The sequence below is a fragment of the Taurulus bubalis genome (assembly GCF_910589615.1).
Source record: "Taurulus bubalis genome assembly, chromosome: 15".
In the NCBI taxonomy this organism is placed as follows: Eukaryota; Metazoa; Chordata; class Actinopteri; order Perciformes; family Cottidae; genus Taurulus; species Taurulus bubalis.
Window position 1 is genome coordinate 17,605,120 of NC_136603.1, and position 23,629 is coordinate 17,628,748.

The following is a 23,629-nucleotide window of genomic DNA, read 5'->3' on the forward strand; positions in this document are numbered from 1 at the left end:
GTTGAAGACACAAACAAGGCTTTATTTTGGCTGACATTAGACAGTAAGTGAAATGGTAATAAAAGAAAGACAAAAAGCATTCATCCTTTCTAACCCAACCCCTTTCTAACATTCTTCTTATTTGGTATTTGTTTGTCACAGTGACACAACTCAATATATAACAGACCTTTTTCTCCCTCCAACAGCCGATGGGGCGCATCATAGGGGCAATGCTCTACCTAAACCTGTGGTGTGGTCAAGAGAGAAAACTGGTAAAGACAAGCCAAGATAACCACCTTTCAGCGTTCCTCGTTCTCTAACCTAAGAGGCACTGTTATATCCCGCCCCTCACAGTTCCACTGATATGTGCTTTTGACACAATCCTCTCATGCTTTGTGATTGTCAACTTGTCTGTCAGTGTGACGTTTTGTGTCTGGTCATGATCTGTGTTGTCCAATTGTCCCAATAGCTTATGCTTGACGGAGACTGAAGCCATAATTCAAATTTTGGCATATACGTGTCCTCTCCATATTATTTAGTCTATCGCACATATGGACCTGTAATCAGGAACTGGTTTTAATTAGTTTTAGAATAGCCTGCTTGTTGTGAAAGGTGAATGTGGTTTGTCCTTTTTTTGGTCTATCACATTGTTTCCATTCTGCCAGGCAGGCTCAGTTAATTAGAGTGATTGAATCCATCTCAAGTAGTAATGCAAACCAAGTCTGGACCACATGTATCAATGGTGACGCTCTGCTCACTCCTTGTTCGGAGTTGTGAAGAGAGGTTGTGCTTCAGTCCCATGTCACAGCTGGTGTGTGTTATTTCTGGAAACTGACAGTTTCAGAGGTCTTCAAGGAGTCACATGGCTCTCTGGAAACAACTCTACAGAAAATATGTCTATTTGCTTGGCAACCTCCATACACGTCCAAGCACAAAGCTCCTTATTACTGTTTCTACCTTTCTAAAAAAGACGTAACCTACACACATAGTTCACCTTCCCGCGCCATGAAGTTAATTACTTGCAAAAAAATAGTATAATTATTACTTGTTATCCTACACAGCAATCTGCTGTACACATTAGCTGGTACAGAGTTTGCTTTAGCTGTAAATTAGAGTGTGTCCTTGACAGTTTTATAGAGCTTAGTTTTACATTGGCATTTCAACTTGAAATTGTTCCAAAGATCTGCTTATAGTGGACTGCAGGTGCGTAATGGACAGTGTCCATCCATAAATCCCATCCATGAAATCTGAGTATGTGTTGCAAAAGCAACAAAGCCCAGTGATGTGAGACACTGGTATGTATTTCAGTGGGAATATATTTCTGGACTGAACTTTAGTCTCTGTGTTTTGATTGCATCTATTTTCACATTTTCAAGTTATCTGACAGAAGCCAGCCCTCACACCACTGCTGCTGTTTTACATCACAGAACTGAATCTGAGGCCTTTGGCGCGACAGAGACTCAGCCTGCTGTTTGAGGGGTATATTGCGCGACAGCAAACCAAACAGAAATTGTATTGTATGCATTGTAAATGGACTACATTTATCTATGGCTTTACAACACATGCCAACATTCACACACATTCATATACTGATGGCAGACTACCATGTACGGTGCCAAATAGCACATCAGGAGCAGGCTATCTATATATAGCCTGCTCCTGATGTGCTATTTGACTTTTTGATGCATTGTTTTACTTAATTTGACAGTGCAGTGTAGAAATTGTGGAGAGAGAGAGATATATAGAGAAAGAGAGAGAGAGAGAGAGAGAGAGAGAGAGAGAGAGAGAGAGAGAGAGAGAGAAGTTGATGATCAACAGAATCACCGGAATCGAACCTGGGAAGTTGAAACCACTAGAGTACCTAGACGCACATCTCTTCACTTTATATCACACTGGCCCTGTTCTCATTTCCTGCCCATTAAACATGATATCACTCTTCTGAACTGATGCGCCCTTCACTACACGTAACCCTGTCTTTTGTCTACCTTGAGACTGGCATTTTAATTACTTCAATACCATATTGTGTGACTTTCTGTCAGTTATACCATGTGGTAGTCAGAGGCCCGCCTTGAATGTATTCTCAGTCCTAATCAGTGAGACTTACTGGCAGATGTTGTTTTAGTTTGTCTTGATAGCCTCAACTCTTTTCTCTTGGGAGTTGACAGAGATCACTGATTTATGCTGATATAGGTCAGCTCCAAGGGAGGAAACAAATCCAAGACAAATGTTTTGGCCTCAAAAATTGGACAATTACAGAATCTTGTTGACAGCGTTGTTACTAATGAATCTCATAGATAAGGAAATGAGAAATGATGAAGATAGAGGAAATGAATCCCAACTGGTAAAAAAGCAAGGAAATTGCTTTTGAAAGTATAAAATTGTGTCAAACCTCCCCTGGGTTTAACCACCACCGCTGAGGGTGCTTTCACACCTAACCTCTTTGGATAGCACCCAACAAAGATTTAGGACATAAGACTTGTTTAACAACATTAAATCATTTCAGAACCGTAATGTATACACTACGATATCTGAGATTAACAGTTTGTAACTAATGTGTTCTCAATACAAAGCTTTAGCTCTTCCTTGTGATCACTTATCCAGTTCATAAAGCCAATTTAATCCTTGTGTTCAATAAAGCAGTTTAGAGCTCAGTTTAACTGACCTGCAGGTCTTCATCTGAGAGATTGGCTTTATTTGATTGTTTTCTCCATGGTGCAGAAATTTACTGGAAAATGTGCTGGTCAAACAACATCAGATCCAAAATTATTTTTCATAGAAGGCAGCCAGAATCATACAAAAATGGTTGGATCTGCAATCTTACTTTCCTGTTTGGGATACACTAAGGACATTTCAATTTCCATGTTATTCTTGTGAGGACTTTTGGGTGAGTGGTTAAAGCTTCGGTTCATAGTTTCAAGGTTTTTCAGCACTGACATGGTTTTCATTAGTCAAAGACCATGTGCTCTGTGGCAGCACTTTTCAGCATTTCACATGCAATCCCCTCATCTTTAATGTGCTTTATTGTTGCTTGTATATTATGTCTGTGTCTGTACACTCATTTTTCTGAAGACAGTATTACTGCAGCCTTCTGCCCTATTTAACGTCTCCCTCTATCGAGCCTATAAACTTGACATTCTTTCATAATTATTGCACTATTAAAATAACCAACAGCACTTGTTTTCAGTTTTTTTTTTCTCTTCTTCAGTGCCGACCACCTGTTATGTATCAATGTGATTCTTAATCTGAAATGGACTCTTGTTTCCCACAAGTCCCTGCAGTCCTGCGTCCCACTATTCCTGTCCACGACCACAAGAGAACCAACCTCGTGGGGAAACCTAGTGACCATGGTGAGGGCAACAGTGATGGCTGTACTGACCACTGGCCACTGTTTACCTTGTCCTGTATGCTGTAATTATACACACGATTACCTTAAGCTACTTCTTTAGCCAGTGGTTCTCAAATTGTTCTTTCATCATCTCCTTTTGATGCAGAAATATTGTATGCCTCCCACTTCTGCTTTAAACAGTTTGAATGTGTATCAACCATCTACCATGTTGGAGTTAACAAAACAAGCCAAAGTAGTATAGTTATAGGAATAATTCAACACCTTGGGAAAAATGTTAATTAGATTTCCTTCTTAAATCGACACTATGTCCATACTGTAAATATGAAGCCACAGGCTTAACTTAATTTAGCACCAAGACTGGAAGCAAGGGCAGCTCACTTGGTTCTGTCCAAAGTTAACGAAAGTGGAGACTCCAGGAAGTCCCCGCACCCAGCCAATAAATAGTTATTCCCGACAACCCCAGTAGAACGTTTTTACACTACTTTTTGCATGGATTAAACAATATATAACATGTTAGATTACTGGTCTCTGCAGCAAGATTTGTATTGAGTCTTTTGGGGATATGTTCTGGCCTTGTTATGACATTGTTGCTCAACGAGTGCACTTATTTTCCTCTGTTGAATTCTTTTGTGTGTTTTTATTGTTGTTTGAGTGAAGCTTTTTATCCGCAATCTTTATACCCTTGCTAGTGTGAAAGCACTCTTGTTTGTTTATTAGTCCCACATGAATCCGATTTATTCAACCACTCCATATTTTTCACAAAGTCAAATATGTCTCGGCTGCAATGCCTCTACGCCCTTCGTTGCAGTTTGAGAACAACTCAGGCAGAGCTCTTACGCTATCGTTTGAAACAAAAAACTCCTAAATCAGTTTGCAATTAAATGTACTTTGTTTACTAATGAACAAAACAGCATTCATCTTAATACTACAGCTCATCTGAGATGTTCTGTTGCCAAGGTGTGTGTGTGTGTGTGTGTGTGTGTGTGTGTGTGTGTGTGTGTGTGTGTGTGTGTGTGTGTGTGTGTGTGTGTGTGTGTGTGTGTGTGTGTGTTCATGGTTCTGAGCATCTGGGCATCCTTGGTCTCAGCAGATGTATTCTGGGAGACCTTTCTCCCCTTTAAAGAGCACAAGAGATATTACTCAACAAGCAATCTCTGATCTTTCTAGCAGCCAGGAAAACGCCACTGAATTGCTCAGTGAGGATGGCCAGAGCAGATGGATCACAACTGTGTATGACTATGAGTCAGATGATGAGGGTGAACAACTGATCTCTTCTCCTCCTCCTGCTGCTCTGTCCTCAGACAAACCCATGGACCTGAAACAGGGAGACAAGGAGTCCATCTTGAAGCCATTCCCTCTGGTCACAGCCAAGCCCAAGCAAGAGCGCAGACAGCAGCAGACAACCACCTCGGCCCCGGCAGTAAACAGTACGAGTAACACACATTAACCTTCTTAAGAGGAACGTTGTGAGTCATTGTTACAACCTATCAGATAAATTAGAATTGAATAAACCTCCATGAACAAGAGAAAATATGTGATTGAAAAAGCTTTGTGACTTTGAGTTGACATATGCATGCGATAATAATCAAGAGGTGTTGGCGATGCAACTTGCAGGTGTGAAGCCTATAGCAAGGTAACGGAAGAGAACATTTTATCACATCAGTATTCAGAGGCAGACGAAGAGCCAGAGTGCTGGCCAGAGCAGGTGCTGAGCTGGCTTGTTATCGACCCAGGACCAGAGCTTTAAAAATAAGGACAGCGAGAGCTGCCAGGGACAGCTGGCACACCAATCTAACCCCGACTCCTCTCTCCTGTCTTCTTTTCAGCCAGCCGTTTTGACATAAATGAAAACTCCTCCATATTCAGGCCCTTGCCTGCATCAGAGGTAGACATCATGGGCAAGAAGCGCTTTGTTGGTAAGGCGATATCATGGCCGTTTTACATCGCCACTGGAGATTTAAGAGCGTGGTCATTGACTTCATCAGCTCTCTCAATCGTTTAAGTTGAAAAGATATCGTAAATTAATGACGGCTGTTTTTATTCTACCTGTCTGCAGCTCCCCACGTGATATACAAGACCGATAAAAAGCCAGATGAGCCGTGCTCCATCACCTCCTCTCTCAATTACTTCCCTGACGAGGAGAGTAGTGATCAGAACGTTACTGGTCCTCCCCGCATGCCTCCCTCCAACCTCACTGTGGTTACCGTGGAGGGATGCCCGTCTTTCGTCATTCTTGACTGGCAGAAATCTGACAATGAAACCAGAGGTACTGTAAACACGAGAAGATATACACAGTATACACAGAAAGATTGACTTTTTGAAGCAAAGGGACAGAATTGGGGTTTGAAGCCTTATCCAGCGAGCCTCCTGGTTCAAATTGCGTCGTAGAGCTCATACCCCTTTATACTTGCCGAAGAGTTCTGTCTTGCACAACAACTCCACTCAGTTATGCTGTGTTTCCATTCACAACAGCAAGTTGTACTTTATTATAAGCCAAACTTGATAATGGGTTGTAATAATCTAAATGCATGTATTTAGAACTGTCAGATTCAACTGGTAACAAGGTAATGAGATTGTATAGCTTGGAGCTGTTCACAGTCGAAATGTGGAGTTTGTGCGACCAAAAGCACACTGATATTCCTGCTCCTGTCGTCAGAGTATGAAGTCGTATCCACCACTAAAGGACCAAATGGAGAGGAGGTGTCCGTGCTGACCACCAACCAGACACACACAGCCGTGGAGAATCTCAATCCAGAGAGCAGGTATGAGGCTCACACATCATCATAGACAGATTATGTAATGAAAAAATGGGACTCACTATTTATTTCCTGTGTTGGCTGAGTACTCTCAATAGGTATAGTTTGGGAGCAACCACCAGCTTTATATTACCATAAGGTTCTCTGCATAAACATTTTTCTTCAAGGTTCCCTGCGTTATGTTTTTTACTGCTAGTATCGCTATGGTACAGCTTTTCTATTAGAGGGTCCCGCGTTTCTTTATCCAATGCAGGAGTATGTTCATGCTTGCACGTGCATGCAGGTGACGCGATACATATTGCTGCCAATGGTATCATTTTATTCCACTGGTATGTGGATGTGGACGACATGTCAAGAAAGGTTCCAATGCACCACCATAGACAGGGAAGCATTCTTCTAGCTAGTAAACATGAATTTAAAAAACGCAGGTTTCACATTTTTGAGATTAATCGGCTTGGCAGGATGTTTATGAGGAAGTAAATTCATTTCATCATGAGCCCAAGAATACACCGTTTATTTTGATTGGACACATTACTTTGTTAGTTTATAACAAAACTCCACGGACACTTTTAAAATACTGTATGCTTGAACTGCTGGCTGATTACATTACTAAGGTTCATTGTAGATCTCATCAAGAGGAGTATTAAATGGCACAGAAAGGCTATTAGTGGCCTACTTTAAATGTGCAGTGAAATATGATTAGTTTCAAATACAAAATGGCCAAAGCGACACAAAAGCTAAGGAAGTGTGGGTGGAGACGTTCACAGAGTTTTAGATCTCAGCATCTGGAGTCTCAAAACTCACCAGAACCTCCCCTGGGCTGGGTCTGCTGGCCAAACTATTGCCAGGACATCTGAATGCAGCACATGGAATAACCATCAGCTGTGTGTGTGTGTGTGTGTGTGTGTGTGTGTGTGTGTGTGTGTGTGTGTGTGTGTGTGCGTGTGTGTGTGTGTGTGCGTGCATGCGTGTGCGTGTGCGTGCGTGCGTGTGTGTGTGTGTGTGTGTGTGTGTGTGACCCATTTTTAGCTGACAAAGGAATGAAAATGGTATTTTGCGTCCCAGTTCTAGAAGTCTGGGAGGAATTTAGAATGAAAACTCCTCAAAGTATGAATTATGCTTTTTATTCACTTTTTTCTATTTTATTTCAGTTATGAATTCACAGTAATACCAAAGAATGAGCTGGGAACAGGACCCTCCAGTGATGCTGTGTCTTTTAGCACAGAATCAGGCAAGTTTTGCAAACCATTTAATCCCCTCAAGTCATACTCAAGGAAGTTCCTCCTAAACCATGATGTGTGCTCTGACAGAAGGCACTAATTAGCTGTATGGTAGTGCCACTAATAACATTGCTTTGAATCTCAGAGGGTGGGCTATTAAACTATGTTAGCCTAACGATTTCAACATGATGCTGGGGTCTGACTGATTAAGACTCACGGGCCAAGATGTCCTCCGAGGTTCATTGAGGCAAATCCTTCACTTGGACCGCAGCGCTCTGAGCAAAACTACATTTGTTTAGCGCAATGATTCAAGATGTCTGTGTAAATTCTAAGGAGTTTTGATGATGTTATTCATTGCAACTTTTTCTGATGTTTGTAGCGGATCCACGAGTGAGCGAACACGTGTCAGGTGAATGTTGTCTTTTTCTCGTGCGTTCCAGCAAAATCAAGCTTTTGAACGTTCCAGTTTAAACGGATAACAAACATTACATGGCTTCATATAATGATTTCTTTACAGGCAAAGCTGCCATCTGGACTCAGTTCCCATTTAAATCCGATGACCACTCTGAGTGCAATGGAAAGCAGTATGTGAAGAGAACTTGGTACAGAAAGTTTGTGGGGATCCAGCTCTGCAACTCCCTGCGATACAAGATCTACCTGAGCGACACTCTCAAAGGTAATTACAGACTCATAATGCTGTATTTATAATGACATACGATGCTATTATTATTATGCTTTTATTTAATTGTTTTCTCATGTAGTATACTGTTTTTTATGACATTGTATGACATTTTTATGACATAGTATACTATACAACATTTTAAGGATATTTTTTTGGCATATGACATATTTTGTGACATTTACATGACCAAATGGACCATTTGAAGGATGTTTTAAATGGCATTGGCATAGTATACTATGACATTTCTGAAAACATTTCTGATGATCTACTATTCTATTTTGTAATCACACATATTTTTTATGAAATATAGCAGTATATTATTACAGTGTTCTGACATACTATACTGTGACATTTAAAAAAAATGTTATGATAAATTACACTATGCCATTTTTTACTAAATACATTTTATGGCATACTATACGATGACTTTTTATGACATTGTTATGAGATAGTATGCTTGACATTTTATGATGTATGGCACTTTTAACAAACTTTGGAATTTTTAATGAGATTTTTTGATGACATATTATACTATGCCATTTCTTTCCATTTTTTTATGGCATACTTTACTGTGACTACTATTTATTTTCATAGCCAGACATCTACTTCATTTACCCTCTCTATAGGGAAGTTTTACAACATTGGAGATCAGTCAGGGCATGGTGAGGACCACTGTCAATTTGTGGACTCCTTTCTGGACGGACGAACTGGCGCCCAGCTGTTTGCGGACCAGCTACCAAGCAGGCCAGGTATTTTGGTTAGTTCCAACCATAAAGAAATCAAATCTTTAGTTATGTAGACTCTTATACTCTCCTCTGTGTCTTTGTAATGTACCAGGATTTTATAGGGCGTTGAGACAAGAACCTGTCCACTTTGGAGAGATTGGAGGGAAGTCACATGTTACTTACGTGGGCTGGTACGAGTGTGGCACACCCATACCTGGAAAGTGGTAAGACCCCAACGGGCTGTCCAGGAAGGAGGACTTTGTTGGTGGGGAGGAAGAAGATGTCTGACTAGGCAGGGGAGGTGGGCCTTTCTTTCTTGTTACCATGGACAATGTAGATAGGTCTATCTGATGGGTTTGAACTCTGCCTACTCTCCCAGGTATGAACCTGTACAGAACTATTGTGTCACAAAACTCTATTGAGTGCATTTGTAACATTAGTCTTATTCCTCTATTTATCAAAAATGCGTTCAACAAAGCAATGCAGGAGTCTGAGTGAACCAAAATTTTGAATATACAGTAATTCCAGAGAAAGTGTTGGGAAGCTGGCTCCCAAAGTGTAATAACTTGTATATTATTTATCAAAGGGGATCGTTATTGAATATTCTGTGTGTGCTCGGGCTTTTGAGATAAGAAAGTTACATTGTTCCCAATACCTGCATGTCAATGAGCACACACATTTTGTCATTTGTATACAGAAAGATGCCAATCATACTTTAATTTTACATTTGGACTATGTAAAATAAAGTACACACAGACATGCAGAATTGACCTTCTGCTGGCCCTAAGGGATTATTAGCAGTTTGCACAGTATTATACCTTTGTTCATATATGTATATGGTGTGAAATTCATTACATATACCAGGGATCCTATAGTTTGATATATTTCAGGTAAGAGAAAAAACTGATTATTTGCCAAAATGTTGATTTATTATAGGAAAACCAAAGCTTGAGCTCAGTGTTTCTATGAGGTCTTTTGAAAAGATGTATGCATTTTGAATGCTCGTGCGGCCTTGTCTTGTATTTTATAATAAGAAATTAAAATACAACTGAAAAAGTATAATTGAAGCAAATGTCAATGTGGGAAAAGACATACTGTAAGTGATGACAAAATTCATGTTTTTGTGTTCATCATTGGAGACATTTTCAGGTTGTTCTGTTCTGTCACGACTGCAGTTGTTTTTGGTGCACCATGTTTCCAGCAATAAATCTGGTTTTTGTATTTACTGATTCATTTCTATTTGAATTAAATGCATTTTATGTTTACGGTAAAGGTAGACATTTTGGGAAATCTCAAACTAATTCTCTCTCGTCGAGAGATGGAAGGGACCATTTCTAGACACTCTGAAGGTACCATCAGCCTGCTAACTTAGCTTAGCATGAGGACGTGAAAAAAAGTCCTCATGGAAGAAGTTCCCTCTTCCACAGGCAGGAATACTAAATAGGAATACCAGCATTACAGTTTTACAAATATTGGTGGGGGAGAAAAGGAAAAAAGAGAACCAAGAATCAGTAGGAAACTGAATAGTGAGGAAGAGCGTCAAGAGAAAGACAGCGAGGTAATGTGCGGGCCAAGAGCAACTCAATATCAAAACAAAAAGATAAAAAAGGACTCCAACTGGGTCTCAATCATTTATTAGGTTCAAGAAAAAAAATGTTACAGTTTATGCATAAACAACTAATCTCACTTGGGGGTGGAATTTGATTTATTAGTAAAAACCAGTGATAAGAGGAACAGCAAGCTTTACTGGAGATGATATAATTCGCTAAACAAAAGAGGCCTTCTTCATGACACTGGGATCGACACCTCCCATAAGCCATCACTTAACTAGTTTTCCCAACATGGGGCAGTTTCATTGACACATCATTAATACCGACATGGTGGTGAAATTGATCAAGAAGAAAAAAACAAATCAAACTAACAAAAACAAACAGAAGGGTAACTTTTCATTCAGATAGTGTCTTATGAATGCATCTCAACATGATCAGTTCAACACAACCGGTTGAGATGCTTGTCATCGACATGTATGACAAACGCAGAATGTGGATGCTGATCTCACTCGCTTATGAAGAGCCACCATGAAAAGAACAAACAGTTTGTGGAACGGCCTGTTTTGGTCTCCGAGGTGTGTGCATACAGACGGATTACATTTTTACAGACACAAGAGGGAAGAGCAGACAGTAGTGGTGGTGACGGGAGAAGAGGGGGAAATAACGCAAGGAGCGTACACCTGGGCCGCAGAGTGGTGTGCTGGAGAGACAGCATACAAACACTAACCATCAGACTGGGGAGTTGGGGGTGCTCGTTTCATATTTGGACTTGATATTTGTATGGGACAGTGGGGGAAATGCAGAGCCGTTACCATGTTTTCCTGCACTCAAAACAGTTGGAGCCACACATAGGGGAGGGTTATGGGGCCTGTGTGGATCAGTAACATCCGCTATCCTCTTTTACCGGTACCCAGGGCCTGGCTGAGCGTAGCCCTGGCCGTAAGGGGGCCGGTTGCGGGCGTACGGATTAGCAGCTCCTGGTGGAGGGGTGACGGTGTTGCCTGGGGGTGGGGTGTATACCGGGCGGGGTTGGTATCCTGAGCCGGGCTGGGAGCTGGGAGGGAGGCTGTAGTTGGCAGGCTGGGAGGCCTGGGAGGTATAGTTTTGGGGAGGGAAGGCTCCTGGTGGATACTGCTGGGCTCCCTGAGTTGGATGGGGCTGCTGCTGGCCACCCTGGAAGCCCGGAGCTGGAGCTGGAGCTGGAGCGGGGGCTGGAGCCTGGGAGGAGGGAGGAGCGTAGTTCTGAAACTGCTGCTGCGGCTGCGGCTGCGGCTGTGGCTGCGGCGCTCCAGGCTGAGGAGCTCCGGGCTGAGTGCTGTATCCTGTAGAGAGATGGAGGAAGGAAAGGAGTCTCTTTAATTCATCCTTGAGAGCCCAACACAGCAGCTACCTTTTTATTTTTTTTTCTCTTAAAACCTTGGCCATTTTTACTCTTACCAGAGTACTGCATACCGTACTGCTGCTGCTGCTGCTGCTGAGGTGGGGCACCTGGTTGCTGAGGTGGGTATCCACCTGGAGCCTGGTACTGCTGATACACCTGACCTAAAGAAACAGGGACAAGCATGATCAGTACACAGATAGAACCAAAAAGATATATAATATCAATATGAGCAATTATTTATCACATCTTTGGTCCCATTTACACTTCCAAGTATCTTGTATCCGGTTAAAACTCGGATGCGAATGAATACACTTCCATTCACACTTAGCTGCTCACATGTGATACTCGGCACACAGATATTCATAACTCAGGCAAGGAGTTGTCCTCTGTACCATCAGACACAGCTATGTTTGCAGGAGGTGATTTCCTGCTGCACTTTCAGTCACTATGACTTCACCAGTCCATGCTGCATACATGTTGAGGACGGCCATTATTTTCTCTACGGCATCATGTGAGACTTATTAAGAATATTTGAATAGCATGATGAGTCATCAGTCAAATCTTGCGTGACAGTGACGGTTTCAAAAACACAGAAGCTATTTGGCCTTGTTATTTCAAATTTTTTAAGTGAGTTTTCCATTGAATGCCTGAACACTCAGCAGACACAACTTAGCAAACTAGTGTTCTCCCTAAGGCCTAAACGTTCCTCCCAAATCTCCTGCGTGGCATATATATTGAGTTAAAGGCACACTAATTCACAACGGTAGAAGGCATAATGAAAGAGACCCACACTTTGGGAGAGCTGACATGAACACTACAATTAGAGTCTGATTTAGACTCCTATGAAGTGATGTTCTGTCAGAGAACCTCAATGCACTCGGAAACAAGGCTCTCTATTTTCTGTCCAATAATTCAAAACATTCAGGGTAGGACAAATGCATTTATTGTCCTAAAATAAATTGACTTTGCAGCTTTGGCTCAATGAACCAGCAGTCAGAAAACAAGACCCCTTACTTTGCATCGATCTGGGAGACACTTGACAACTGAATATTCAGCTAAAAACAGAGTGAGGTGGCAGCCATCTGTCATCTCCCTGACAGCACCTCGAACATGAACACCAAGAACCTTATTGTTTTAGAAGGCATGCGTGTTAAATCGGCTTCTCCTCCTGCTCTCCTCGACCTGTAATCCATCATGGGGGAGTGATGGAAGGAAGCATGACCTAGGGAGTTCATTTCACTCCACTGTAGCCAAGAGGTCAGCTCTTTGCCGGCCGAGCGCTCACAAGTCAAATAAATGACTGGGGACTCACTGAAGACGGAAACTCACTGAGAACAACAAGTTAGGAAAATCATGTTCGTTGGAACAAAGAAGCATTGGCTTTAGTTTTGCTGACCTCTAAGCATGCCTCAAGAAAGAGTCATTAGAACGAGGTCCTATTTTTAAATAAACATTTCACACCACACTTCGGCCCATCTGATAAAGAGCATCGTGCAAATGTCTAAGCTATTGCCACATGTACATGTGTTTACAGTTTCTCTCTGGTGCACACAGTGCAACGGGTGTATCGGCATCTGACAGACAACAGGTAGAAATCTTTGCCATCTGCTTATGGATCTTGTTAGCAGCATTCTGAAGGTAACAAGTAATCTACGCTTGCATTGAACGTGAGCTTAAGGCGAGCTTTAAAAGGCCACACATGCTCATTTGGCATCCAATCTCATGCATTACCTCTTATAAATTACTGTGCATGGACTGATGGCTGTTCGTCTGTATTACAGCCTTAAGGCAAATCAGAACAGCGAAAGCAGTAATGTGAGGAAAGGGTCGCGTGGGACATGAGGCTGTGGAGGATCTAGGTTAATGACTTTGTGCGCCAATTGCCAACCAGCCTTTGAAGTAAGATAAGAGATGACGAAGGGAAACTGTACTGAACGGACAAACTGTTTGTTGCCGTGTCGGGCTTAGACCCCGACCCCTGACCAACAAACCTTTACAAAGCAGGATAGCTGTAGTATGAGCATCTGAAACCTTTGCTCAGCAATAGCCGCAATCAATCAGCATAATCATTTTTTCAATACTTTGTCCTTAGAGCTGCTAAATACACTCGTGAAGCCATAAAGTTGAAATTCCATTGAATAAGTGTTTGAAAGGGAAAACCCATTTCTAGTGCAAAGAGTTCCCCCGGCTCACCTGCTCAGAACACCAAGCAGCAGCCAAATAAACGGCACCTGGTCTATCGATTTGGATCACAAACAGGGGAAAGTGTACGGTAAGAATGTGGAGAGCATATTTTGATACTCTGTTGATCTCTATTCAAGATTTCAGGGGGGAAATTACTGTAAATGAAATACTCAAACCGATTTTTTTAAAGAAAAAGTAATCTAAAATCGTTGAGACTTATCAACTAATCTGTTTGTTGCTGAGCTGGCTAACCTGTGACTGAATACGTCTTCATTTGGATCAACTTAACTCTTATTGAGCTCTATGGATAGGATATGCAAAGCCAATCAGGCCAAACCACAAACCACCAGTTAAATGGCAGTAATCACACCACATGTGTGCTGATCTTCAGTGTTGCAGGTGTGGTCAGGAGGGAACAGTGTGACCGCTCTGAGAACCAGTTACAGCTTTCAAACACTGCATCCAAAAGGCATCCCCTTTTCTCCAGTGGTCTCCTCATTCAGTGAGGCCAAACCACAAGCTGAAAACAATCCGATCCATTACGACAATGTGCTAAACGATACAATAGGCCTGACCTCTGTGGCTCCACCTGCCTGGGCTGTTCTTCACAAAAACAGAAGAAACAAACTAGATAATTCCCACATTACCACCGGTAATAATCAATTCAATATTCATGGGAGCATTGTCTAGTCTGCGATTTTTTTTCTCTCCACATCTTTTACATGCTTTTCTGTCCAACACCCAGTATTTATCGTCTAGGTGTGCATGCTTTTGATAGTACTTTTCAGAGAAGACCATTTTCCAGAGTGTTACTGAGAAAATTTAGTAAAATAAGTTGTTTTTCCCAAAATAGTGTCTTATCCTTTATTCATTTATGTTCATCTAGGCCGTACGTTTGTGCCCAGCATGTCCGTGTTAAAGATCACACACAGGAGAGAGATGCGATAAAGGCTCTGCTGAGTAAAATAAACCCTAGATCCACGGATACTCTTGTTTACAGAGTGTTGATTAATATTCCACATGGTGAGACTGAAGTATCATTTATCATTCAATGAAACTTCCTGCAGCATAAGCAGAATTGATCTGATTCCCCAAAACAAGGGACACACATTTGCTTCAAATACATGCAGTAAACTGTAAATCTGAACTGCAAACTTCAGTAAATGTGAACTGGGTGAAAAAGACACTGTACATTCACCCGATCTATTATCCATCTCATTTTGTTCCGTTAATTTAAATATTTGCTTTGACTTTCACTGAGAACATTCTTCGACCACATTAGCATTTCACCTAATCTTACAGCTGGCCGGATGTTTGTAATAAACCGAGAAATTAAAAAAAAGGTAACTGAAATTTGATCACCATAGCTAACTAAACAGTGGTAGTGTAGCAGGGTCTTAGTCCATGATAAAAATATGAAATTACACTTAAATATGTAATTGTTTTTAGAGTGGACATCGCCAGTGAGGCATGAAATTACACCTCTCACACAGCAGGTCTACACTTACTGCGGCAGTGACTGCACATGTTTTTGGAGTCGCAGTTAAGAAGAAAAGGGCGACTGTGTGAATGTACTGTCTGTCCATGACCACAGTCGAGACGGGACTGAACTCACAACATCACAATAACAATGGTTTCATGTGTTATTGTCATAAAATTGTCATTTTATAGGTTTTCTTACTGTTTGGGTGTCTCTCTCTCTGTGTGTCTCTCTCTCTGTGTGTGTCTCTATCTGTGTGTGTGTCTGTGTCTCACCATCCATGGCAGCTGGGGGTGCCTGCTGCACTCCAGCATAGGGAGTCTGTTGTTGGGGCGGCACCACTGGCTGGGCTGCAGATGAGGAGGAGGCAATGCTGTCAGGGGTTCCTGAGCGCTCCTCTAGTGCAACCGCTGGAGGAGCTACTCAGACAGCACAGAGAAGAACAACATTCTTTACATGACAGCTAGACGCTAAAACAAAACAAATCCTATTGTCCGTCATTTAAATGTGGTGAAATACCTGGGGCCTGGTCCTCGCTCAGGCCAAAAGCGGAGATGACATTCTTGCTGACCTCGTCCTGGTTTTTTAATGGGTCGAAAGCCGACATGCTGGCCGCGCTGACTGGAACGGCCTGTTTCAGTGTGTGGTCTGCTGCCACCACTCTGCCTTCACGTCCATCCACTGATTCTAGAAACAACAACCACATACATGTTTAAGAACCAGCAAAGACAAAGACAAAATGTGGCAATAATGCAATGCATGTGTGCAACACTTTGCACTAGTTGTTTGTTATTACACCATTAACACAAACATGTAGCACAGGAGGTCTGAGGGTTTTTGAAGTTTTTAAATATGAACACTGCCAAAGCCTCATTAAAGACATTGATTATACAACTTGCAGAAAGAAAAAAAAGATCCACCTGTTCGTCTCAGCACGGTGCCAGATCGCAAACTACAGATCCCCCGTTCATTACATTCCTTGATTCCAGCCAAATACATGAATACAGTATCATTTTTACAGGACAGGGCCGGATGAAAATCAGTTACAGCTCACAGAGAATAACAAACAGCGGCACAAAGTGAGATTTAATGCAGCAGCCTATTACCATACTGTAATACATACGCACATGTTCTTCACATTAAGGCTTTGGTCAAAGTTAAGATGACAAAGGAAGTGTGTGCCCTCTTTACACTTGAAGTTGTTGTTGTTATAATTAGTATTATTAATTATAATAATAATAATAATAATAACAACTTAATTATCAGTTACAATGACCCTTATAAGAATGAGAACAGAATTATAATAAAAGCCTGATAAAAAAAGTAATATGTAGGCATATTAGTTTACATGTCCTTTGATTATGAACAGTTAACATGTACTGTACACGTGTACATGTACACATGCAACTGTGTGTTGCGTGTGTGTATGTGTGTGTGTTTACCACTGTCCGGTGCTGTAGCAGCCAGACCAGGCTCTGTGGGGGGCTCCAGGCTATCCAGGAGGTTGTTGACTTTATTCCTGAGCTCAATGAGCTCCCTGCGCAGGTACTTCACCTGACTAGACTCCAAAGGTCGCGGCTGACCATTCACTGCAGATAACGAGAGATAAAGAGGACACAAGTGAGCAAATTAAACAAATCCTTGTTATTTGTTTGGGGCATGAGATTGAAACATTCTAACATGTCACCATCTCTGCACAGCAGATCGTAAACCAAACAAAAGGTAGCAGGGAAATCAAAAAAGTTTTCATCAGCACAAACCATATTATATCTGCGAATGTAAACTAAACACAGTGAATACTAAGAATGATGAAGTTCATTGTCTGGGAAAGCTGATAATTTTACACTAAGTATGTGCACAGTATGAATGATGAGCTGTCCCAATGCTGTTGGCTCCACACCCTAAATACCTGGGATTAGAGAGCTCATACATCTCATAGTTGAAACAAAGCAGCTCACGATAGCAGCCAGACTGACAGAGGGACTGAGATCTCCATGATCACCAGCTTACAATGGAGCTGAAGAATACTGAGCAAAAGGGAGCTGGTTTATTGCGCGTATTTAATTAAATATAATAAAAGCTATCAAACCAAGAGGTAGATTACTATACTGTCGATATGAAGGAAATACAGGACAAACGCCGTCACAATCTTTAATCTGATATGACCTCTACCTTCTTTCAACCGTTATTTTCCCACTACAAATTAATTGAGGAGTGAAAATTCGTAAAAGAATTAATGCTAAAATGGAGATCGCCGGACATCCCTTCCTCACACAAGTTTCTCTGTTTGGGTGGATAATGTTGAACAGAGATGCACGGGGTCATTCGGTACTGTGCGGAGACGCGGTCTGCAAAATATTCCAGGTACTCACACTCCATTCGAATCTGGAAACATGTCCGAAAATATCAGTTCCACGTGAGGCCATGACATATAAGGCGAGCCAAGACTCTGATTTGATTGGGAGGAAGTAAGAAAAGAAAAATCGTTCATCTCCCTAGCTTATAATAGCGGCATCAGGAGGACAGACTGACTAGGAGCAGAGCACACAACATCATGTTGTCATTACAGATTCACAGGTACAGATTTCTAGCTTTGAGCCATTTTGAGTTTCAAATGTATATAAGATTACTGCAATGCACATCTGTGGTGTGCTCTGGTTTGTGTTGTTTTTCCACAGCTGTTAGCAATATTATGTAGATTCAATATCTTAAAGTTTTACTTCTATTTACGTCTATATTCCAGAACTGGTAACGGTCTCCCGCAACTTTATTTCTTGGCAGGAAGGAACACAATTTAGACTCTCCAACTGCCAAACACTGGGACAGACAGAAAACCCAATTTACCCATAAAGCACATTCTATATGTATATGCTTGTATTTGTCATGCAGTTACTGGGTTTACTGTATTTTTTATATTTCTATTCAAGCAATGATGACAGCCTGACATATTAGAGTCCATGACTCTTTAGCTGGGCTGGTACATATTCAAGATTACGATTAGGAACCAGTAGAACTAGCACAGTGTCCTTTTGTTTATTTGCTGAACCAGCGCTTGGAAACACGCAGAACTTCCACCCCAAATTAGTCAGAAGGGAGTTCAGACAACTTTCTTTCAGACAGAGTAGAGCTGAGGTTTGTTTTGCGAAACCTAAACTGGACTGCCCCCCAGTGACTGATTGCTGTAACAGCTGATGTGAAACGTGTTGGTTTACAGTTTATCATGATGATACCATCACATGATTTAAGACATCTACAGGTTTGAAGTTGGGATTCAAAGCAAAATTCACACACAGCATGGCTGTGTCTTTCTATGAAGGGGTAACAGAAAGGAAATATATTTGATAGCTTACCAAACAAAGTCAGTTTGAGTATTCTACTGCACTGGATGGCGAAGGAGAGGTCAGAGCTGTCAAAGATGGTAATGAGGTCATCATCTAGAAAAAGGTGAAAGAGACACCAGATGATTAACTGTAAAGGGAAATTACCTCTACCACACAAAATATGTTAGAATACCCCCAAAAAAACATTGGACGTACATGGTTAAGTGACCTAGTAAAGTAATTAGTATATCAGCATCATCAGTTCATAATAAATAAGCTGGCCTCAAGAAAATTCACTGTCAACATTGACACTTTACCATTGAGACCAAATCAAAACAAATGGGCCCATGTCCTGACTCACCTTCATCCTTGTATTTGATGGTAACCTCATCGTTACTCTGCAGCTTCCCCCTGAAGACACGCTGCATCATCAGCACTAGCTCATCATAAGTAATGTCTTCGTTATGGATCGGGATGCGTCTGATGTCGTCGCCCAACTGGGCTTTGATGATCAGCTTCCCGCTCAGGTCCAGCTGGCCGTTCATGGTGCTGTCCGACCTCTTCTGCTCCCACCACTTAACAGCGTCAGAGGAAAGGAAGTTTTAAAAAGACAACCAAGTCTGTTGTTTTAGCTTTCCATCTCTCTTTCTCAATGCTAAAAAAAGAGCCTACTTGAGAATGACAAATTATCAACAGCTGATTTTAACTCAATTTGATCGTACATTCATAAAATTGTAAAGTAGATCACATATAACTTCAGGCATCAAGCCAACTGATTTCACTGACAATACTGTTTGAGACCAAACATAATGCCACCCCACTAAGACTGCAAATAACATATACAATAAAAACAGACCATCACAAGAGGTGCAGCAAGAGGGGATTGTATTATCCCTCTCAGGAAAAGTGCTTTCAGTCAGACTGCATTTTCTGTACAAGCTGCACTAGACTGGAACTCCATTCCAGGGGCCATTAGAGCACTACAAGCATACAGTTCATGTAAAGCTCAATTAAAGAAATGGTTAGTTAGTACCCAGCTCTGTCAGCACTAGAACGCAACTGCTCCTTACTGTTCTCAATCTGTCTTGTTAGTACTTGGCAATGTTTAAGAGTCTCCTGAATGTTGATACTACGTATATTAATATTCTCACTCTATTCATAGTTTGTGCGCGCATTGTAAAGCGTCAATATTGTATAACCTTGTACATTTAATCTTATTTCATTTTTTAGGTTTATTTTGTAACATCTGTCATCGGTCTACAGATAAAAGAAAAATAGCCTCTTGGCTAACTCTGGCGCATTTACAGAAATGTTTTTATCAATGTGCCAACTGTTCCCTTATGAAATAAACCAATATTAACACTCTACTAAGTATTGACAGATCTCAATTATTTACTTAAATATATGCACATAATAATAAATACAATCAGCTCAAATTATATATTCATCATTGTCGTCAAAGAATCCTTCGCTAATACACTGTCCGTGTCGAAGTAGGTGAACAGGTCTGGGGAAGTCATCGTTTATGAATAAACTGTGGTTGTCTGTGGGTTGACAAAGGAATTATGTTCAAATTAGCAGCTACTCTTTATTATAACTGAGCCATATTTGCCTTCTTTATAGACAGATACGTATTAAGGGAGAGCGCTTCTCTTTACCAATCTATTTTTTTAAATGAATATTCTCCCTCAATCGTTAACACTCCACCTGCAGGGTGCTGATGTGTTTTCTAAAATCTGTTTATACTATTATTACTATACTGTTATTATCCAATACATGAAGACAACATCGCAATGTCACTTGAACAGCAGAGTCTAAGGGTCAAACATCCCCCTGTGAGGTGGCAAAGGCAGCTCCACGATGTGACAGACTTTGACACAGAATAGCAACCAGGTGATAAGATAATCAAAGCTTTCAACTGTGATCAGCGGTGAAACTCGTGTTATGTATGCAATCTTAGATCTGCTTTGTAACTGTAACTGTCATGCATTTAGTTATTCAAGTTAGCCTCAAGGGTTTATGATAAATTACGCCTCACATTGATCGCGAGCAGTCAGCAGCTGGATTAACTATGACGTGACCGGATGATGTTCGAGGCCGGACAACGAACAATTGTGGATCTAATTCCAGAAATGCTCCGGCTTTGACTGTCCCGAGCCAGATGAATAATTGGCTGGATGCTAGGGATTGTGTTGTAGCTAACGTTTAGCATACAGTGAGCTAAATTGCTAACATAATAGGGGATAACAACAAACTGATCACTCCGGAGATTGCCGACATATAACTTAAACAGCTGGTGAAACCTTTAGCTAGTGGATCCGAATTAAACGTTTAAAATGTCATTGTAGTCTCGATAACGCTGCTTTAAAACACGATCATTCGCAGAGTCATCTGTCAGGAGTCCATTCACAGCTATCTAGTGACTGCTAACGGGAGCTAGGCCGTTTCATTATTACCAATGGTGACACTATACATATATATTATGAATGCAAAGGTAAAAGCAATAGTACCGGTAGTCTCGCATTGTATAGTTCCATGTATTTGAATAATAGTAGCTTGCCTTAATATCCCTGTATAACAATCAAAAAAGCCCAATCGGTTTCCTGTCAGTCTACGCTAACGTTACTTCTAATTCAGAGCTGACGTGAGGTAAACCAGCCTTCTTAACACAGTGGCGTAACCACCTTGTCTCCCTTAAAGTAAGAAGAGATTGGTGTCTAACATGTTTTGTCAGTAACTTCCCACGAATCTTCCTCGACACCTGTTTGGGACGAGCTCGTGTAGCAACAGCTCGCTGCGCAGCGAACGAAACGTTAGTTGCTAGCTAACAAGCGAAGCAAGTAGCTAGCTTGCTAGCTAGTAAACCAGTACGCTTAACTGCTGTGTAGTTCAAACTAGATCATTATATGCCTGGACCCCAACAAAAAGAAAGCATTTGACCTGAATCAGACGACTTGACCACGCTGTGTTTCACAGGTTTCCCCAAACCGTGAAAATCAGATATGTTAGCTAGCCTAGCTAGACCCGGTTGCCAGCATCAGGAAGTGTCCTCAAAGACTGTCAACGTCAACCAGTACGTGGCATTCGTTGTGCGCAGTCGCAGACCATCTGGCACAAAGTGCGTTGTGACTGACTCACTCTAATTGTGATGATCAACCATCCAATATAATATATTCAAGAGCAATAATTGCATTTTATTTGTTTACAATGCATATTTTATTCACGTACACACAAGTCATGTACTGGCTTTCTGATGCTGAATGAGAACACAACAGTATACAGCTATTTTGATCACAACTTTTCTTTTTAATGGCATTCTGATAAACACATATTGTGAGAGGTAGACTCATATTAAGGAGACAGTATTTGTTATAAATTACATAGTTCTCTGTTTGTAGAAAATATGCAGTCGAGACTCAGTGATGAAGAAGGAACAAGATGATATAAATATGTTTATGCATGGATGTTGCTTTGATTCCACTGCGGATGTGTGTGCTCAACACTTATCATTTAAAATCTTTAAATAATAATAAATAAATTAAATAATAATAATAAATAATAATGGAAGAAAATCCAGGTTCCTGCATACATTGTACATCTCACAATATTGTACATCTGTCAGAAAACACTGGTGTCTAAGGTATAATGTTACATCAGAATGGTGACTGAATAAATAGACATACATAAGATGCAGATCTTATAAATAAATTAAGATAAAAACACAGTTTTGTCCAGTCACAGACTTCTTCCCTCAATTATTTCTTCTTCTTCTCCTGGGTGGTGTCGAACCATGAGTCTAACAGTTTTTTCATGTAGTATAACTGCCAGGCATGCACTTGAACAGCAACCACCATGATGAGGTACATAACAGTCACTGCAGAGAAGCCAAAAATAAAACGGTAAGCCTTTCCATGGCGGTAGAGCTGCTGCGCCACAGGAAACATCTCCATTCCACCATAAATGAGAGGTGCTATAGAGAACAGCCCTGCGCTGATCATGGATAAGACCAGGTAACTGATATTGTTATTTGGCAGTGACAGGCTGCTGCAGAGCAGAGGGAGGAGGCTGAGCAGGTAGGGGTACTCCCACTGGTACGGCATGGACACTGTATCATGGGACACCAGGTCGAAGTGGCTGACAGCCACCTGTGCTGCCACCAGCAGCCAGAGGAGAAGGTGGACCAGGTTTAACTTACGCACCTCTGACTTCAGGGCAGCACTAAAAAACAGATAATGATAAACATGGTGTGTTAAAGATCATTGTTGTTGCAATTCAGAGATACAATTCATATTTATTGACCAATTTTATGAATATATGAACGCTACTTGCCACATTTGGTATTGCGGGGCGACCACCCTCTCTCTTGGTTTGAAAGCACTTCCATTGGTGCCAGCAGCTCTGGGACCAGCAGCTCTGGGACCAACGCGTGATGTCATGGTGAAGGAAACCTACTTATACAAAAAAACAATCCTGTTTCAGAAGCACCGAAATGACACAAAAGCTACAACTACCTATCATCTTCATTATTTAATTATTTGGTCGAAAAATAACCATCACAATGTCCTACACCCCAAGGTGACGTCTTCAAATGTCTCATTTGGCAGCAGTCCAAAAGCCTAAATATATTCAAATATGTTTAATTTACTGTCACATGAGACGCAGCAGCAAAAAGCAGCAATCCTCACAACCGGAAGCTGAAACGATGTAATGTTTGGACTTTTTGCTTGAAATACTCACAACAATTAACCAATACTCAAAATAGTTGCCAATTATTGTTTCTTTGATTGAGCAATTGATTATTCAACGAGCCTATTTATGTCAGCTCTAGACATGACATTTGACTCTTTTCATATTACAAGTATAAGAATCGATGGTCCCATTGAACAGGTGTACAAAATAAATAAATAAAAAACACCATCGGAGGGAGAGAGGAAATAAAGTAAATAATGAATAATGACGTGTAATCAAGCAAAGTAAATTGGGCCGTTGTGTAATGCCGTTATCAA

General features: G+C 41.1%; 3 protein-coding genes across 5 annotated transcripts in view; 1 reads left to right on the forward strand and 2 right to left on the reverse strand.

The window, feature by feature from the left end:
- Positions 1–9,929, forward strand: part of LOC306747932 (target of Nesh-SH3-like) — a gene marked incomplete at its 5' end in the record, with an annotated part of 30,368 nt that extends 20,439 nt beyond the window's left edge. The window contains 11 exons of the mRNA XM_079231039.1: positions 186–251; positions 3,249–3,326; positions 4,627–4,752; positions 5,152–5,241; positions 5,382–5,591; positions 5,982–6,087; positions 7,233–7,312; positions 7,681–7,710; positions 7,819–7,977; positions 8,610–8,732; positions 8,821–9,929. Of these exons, the coding sequence (XP_079087165.1) occupies positions 186–251; positions 3,249–3,326; positions 4,627–4,752; positions 5,152–5,241; positions 5,382–5,591; positions 5,982–6,087; positions 7,233–7,312; positions 7,681–7,710; positions 7,819–7,977; positions 8,610–8,732; positions 8,821–8,936 (1,184 nt within the window). The 3' untranslated portion in view covers positions 8,937–9,929. The remainder of the gene's footprint in view (positions 1–185; positions 252–3,248; positions 3,327–4,626; positions 4,753–5,151; positions 5,242–5,381; positions 5,592–5,981; positions 6,088–7,232; positions 7,313–7,680; positions 7,711–7,818; positions 7,978–8,609; positions 8,733–8,820) is intronic.
- Positions 9,930–10,326: 397 nt separating this feature from the next.
- On the reverse strand, positions 10,327–19,168 carry tfg (trafficking from ER to golgi regulator; the record flags this gene model as incomplete). Of its 2 annotated transcripts, none has more annotated exons than XM_079231268.1 (7): positions 10,327–11,580; positions 11,696–11,800; positions 15,579–15,653; positions 15,823–15,990; positions 16,746–16,892; positions 18,654–18,737; positions 18,985–19,168. In XM_079231268.1, the coding sequence occupies 7 exons, from the start codon at positions 19,166–19,168 to the stop codon at positions 11,159–11,161; spliced, it is 1,185 nt and encodes a 394-aa protein (XP_079087394.1). In that variant the 3' UTR covers positions 10,327–11,158. The 2 variants fall into 2 exon arrangements, with proteins under 2 accessions (XP_079087394.1, XP_079087393.1); XM_079231267.1 differs by having other exon boundaries at positions 15,579–15,722.
- A 3,210-nt stretch (positions 19,169–22,378) lies between these two features.
- LOC306747562 (protein jagunal homolog 1-A-like) lies at positions 22,379–23,059 on the reverse strand (the record flags this gene model as incomplete). 2 transcript variants are annotated; one of them, XM_079230620.1, is made up of 2 exons in its annotated part: positions 22,379–22,841; positions 22,956–23,059. In XM_079230620.1, the coding sequence occupies 2 exons, from the start codon at positions 23,057–23,059 to the stop codon at positions 22,379–22,381; spliced, it is 567 nt and encodes a 188-aa protein (XP_079086746.1). The 2 variants fall into 2 exon arrangements, with proteins under 2 accessions (XP_079086746.1, XP_079086745.1); XM_079230619.1 differs by having other exon boundaries at positions 22,953–23,059.
- Positions 23,060–23,629: the final 570 nt, after the last annotated feature.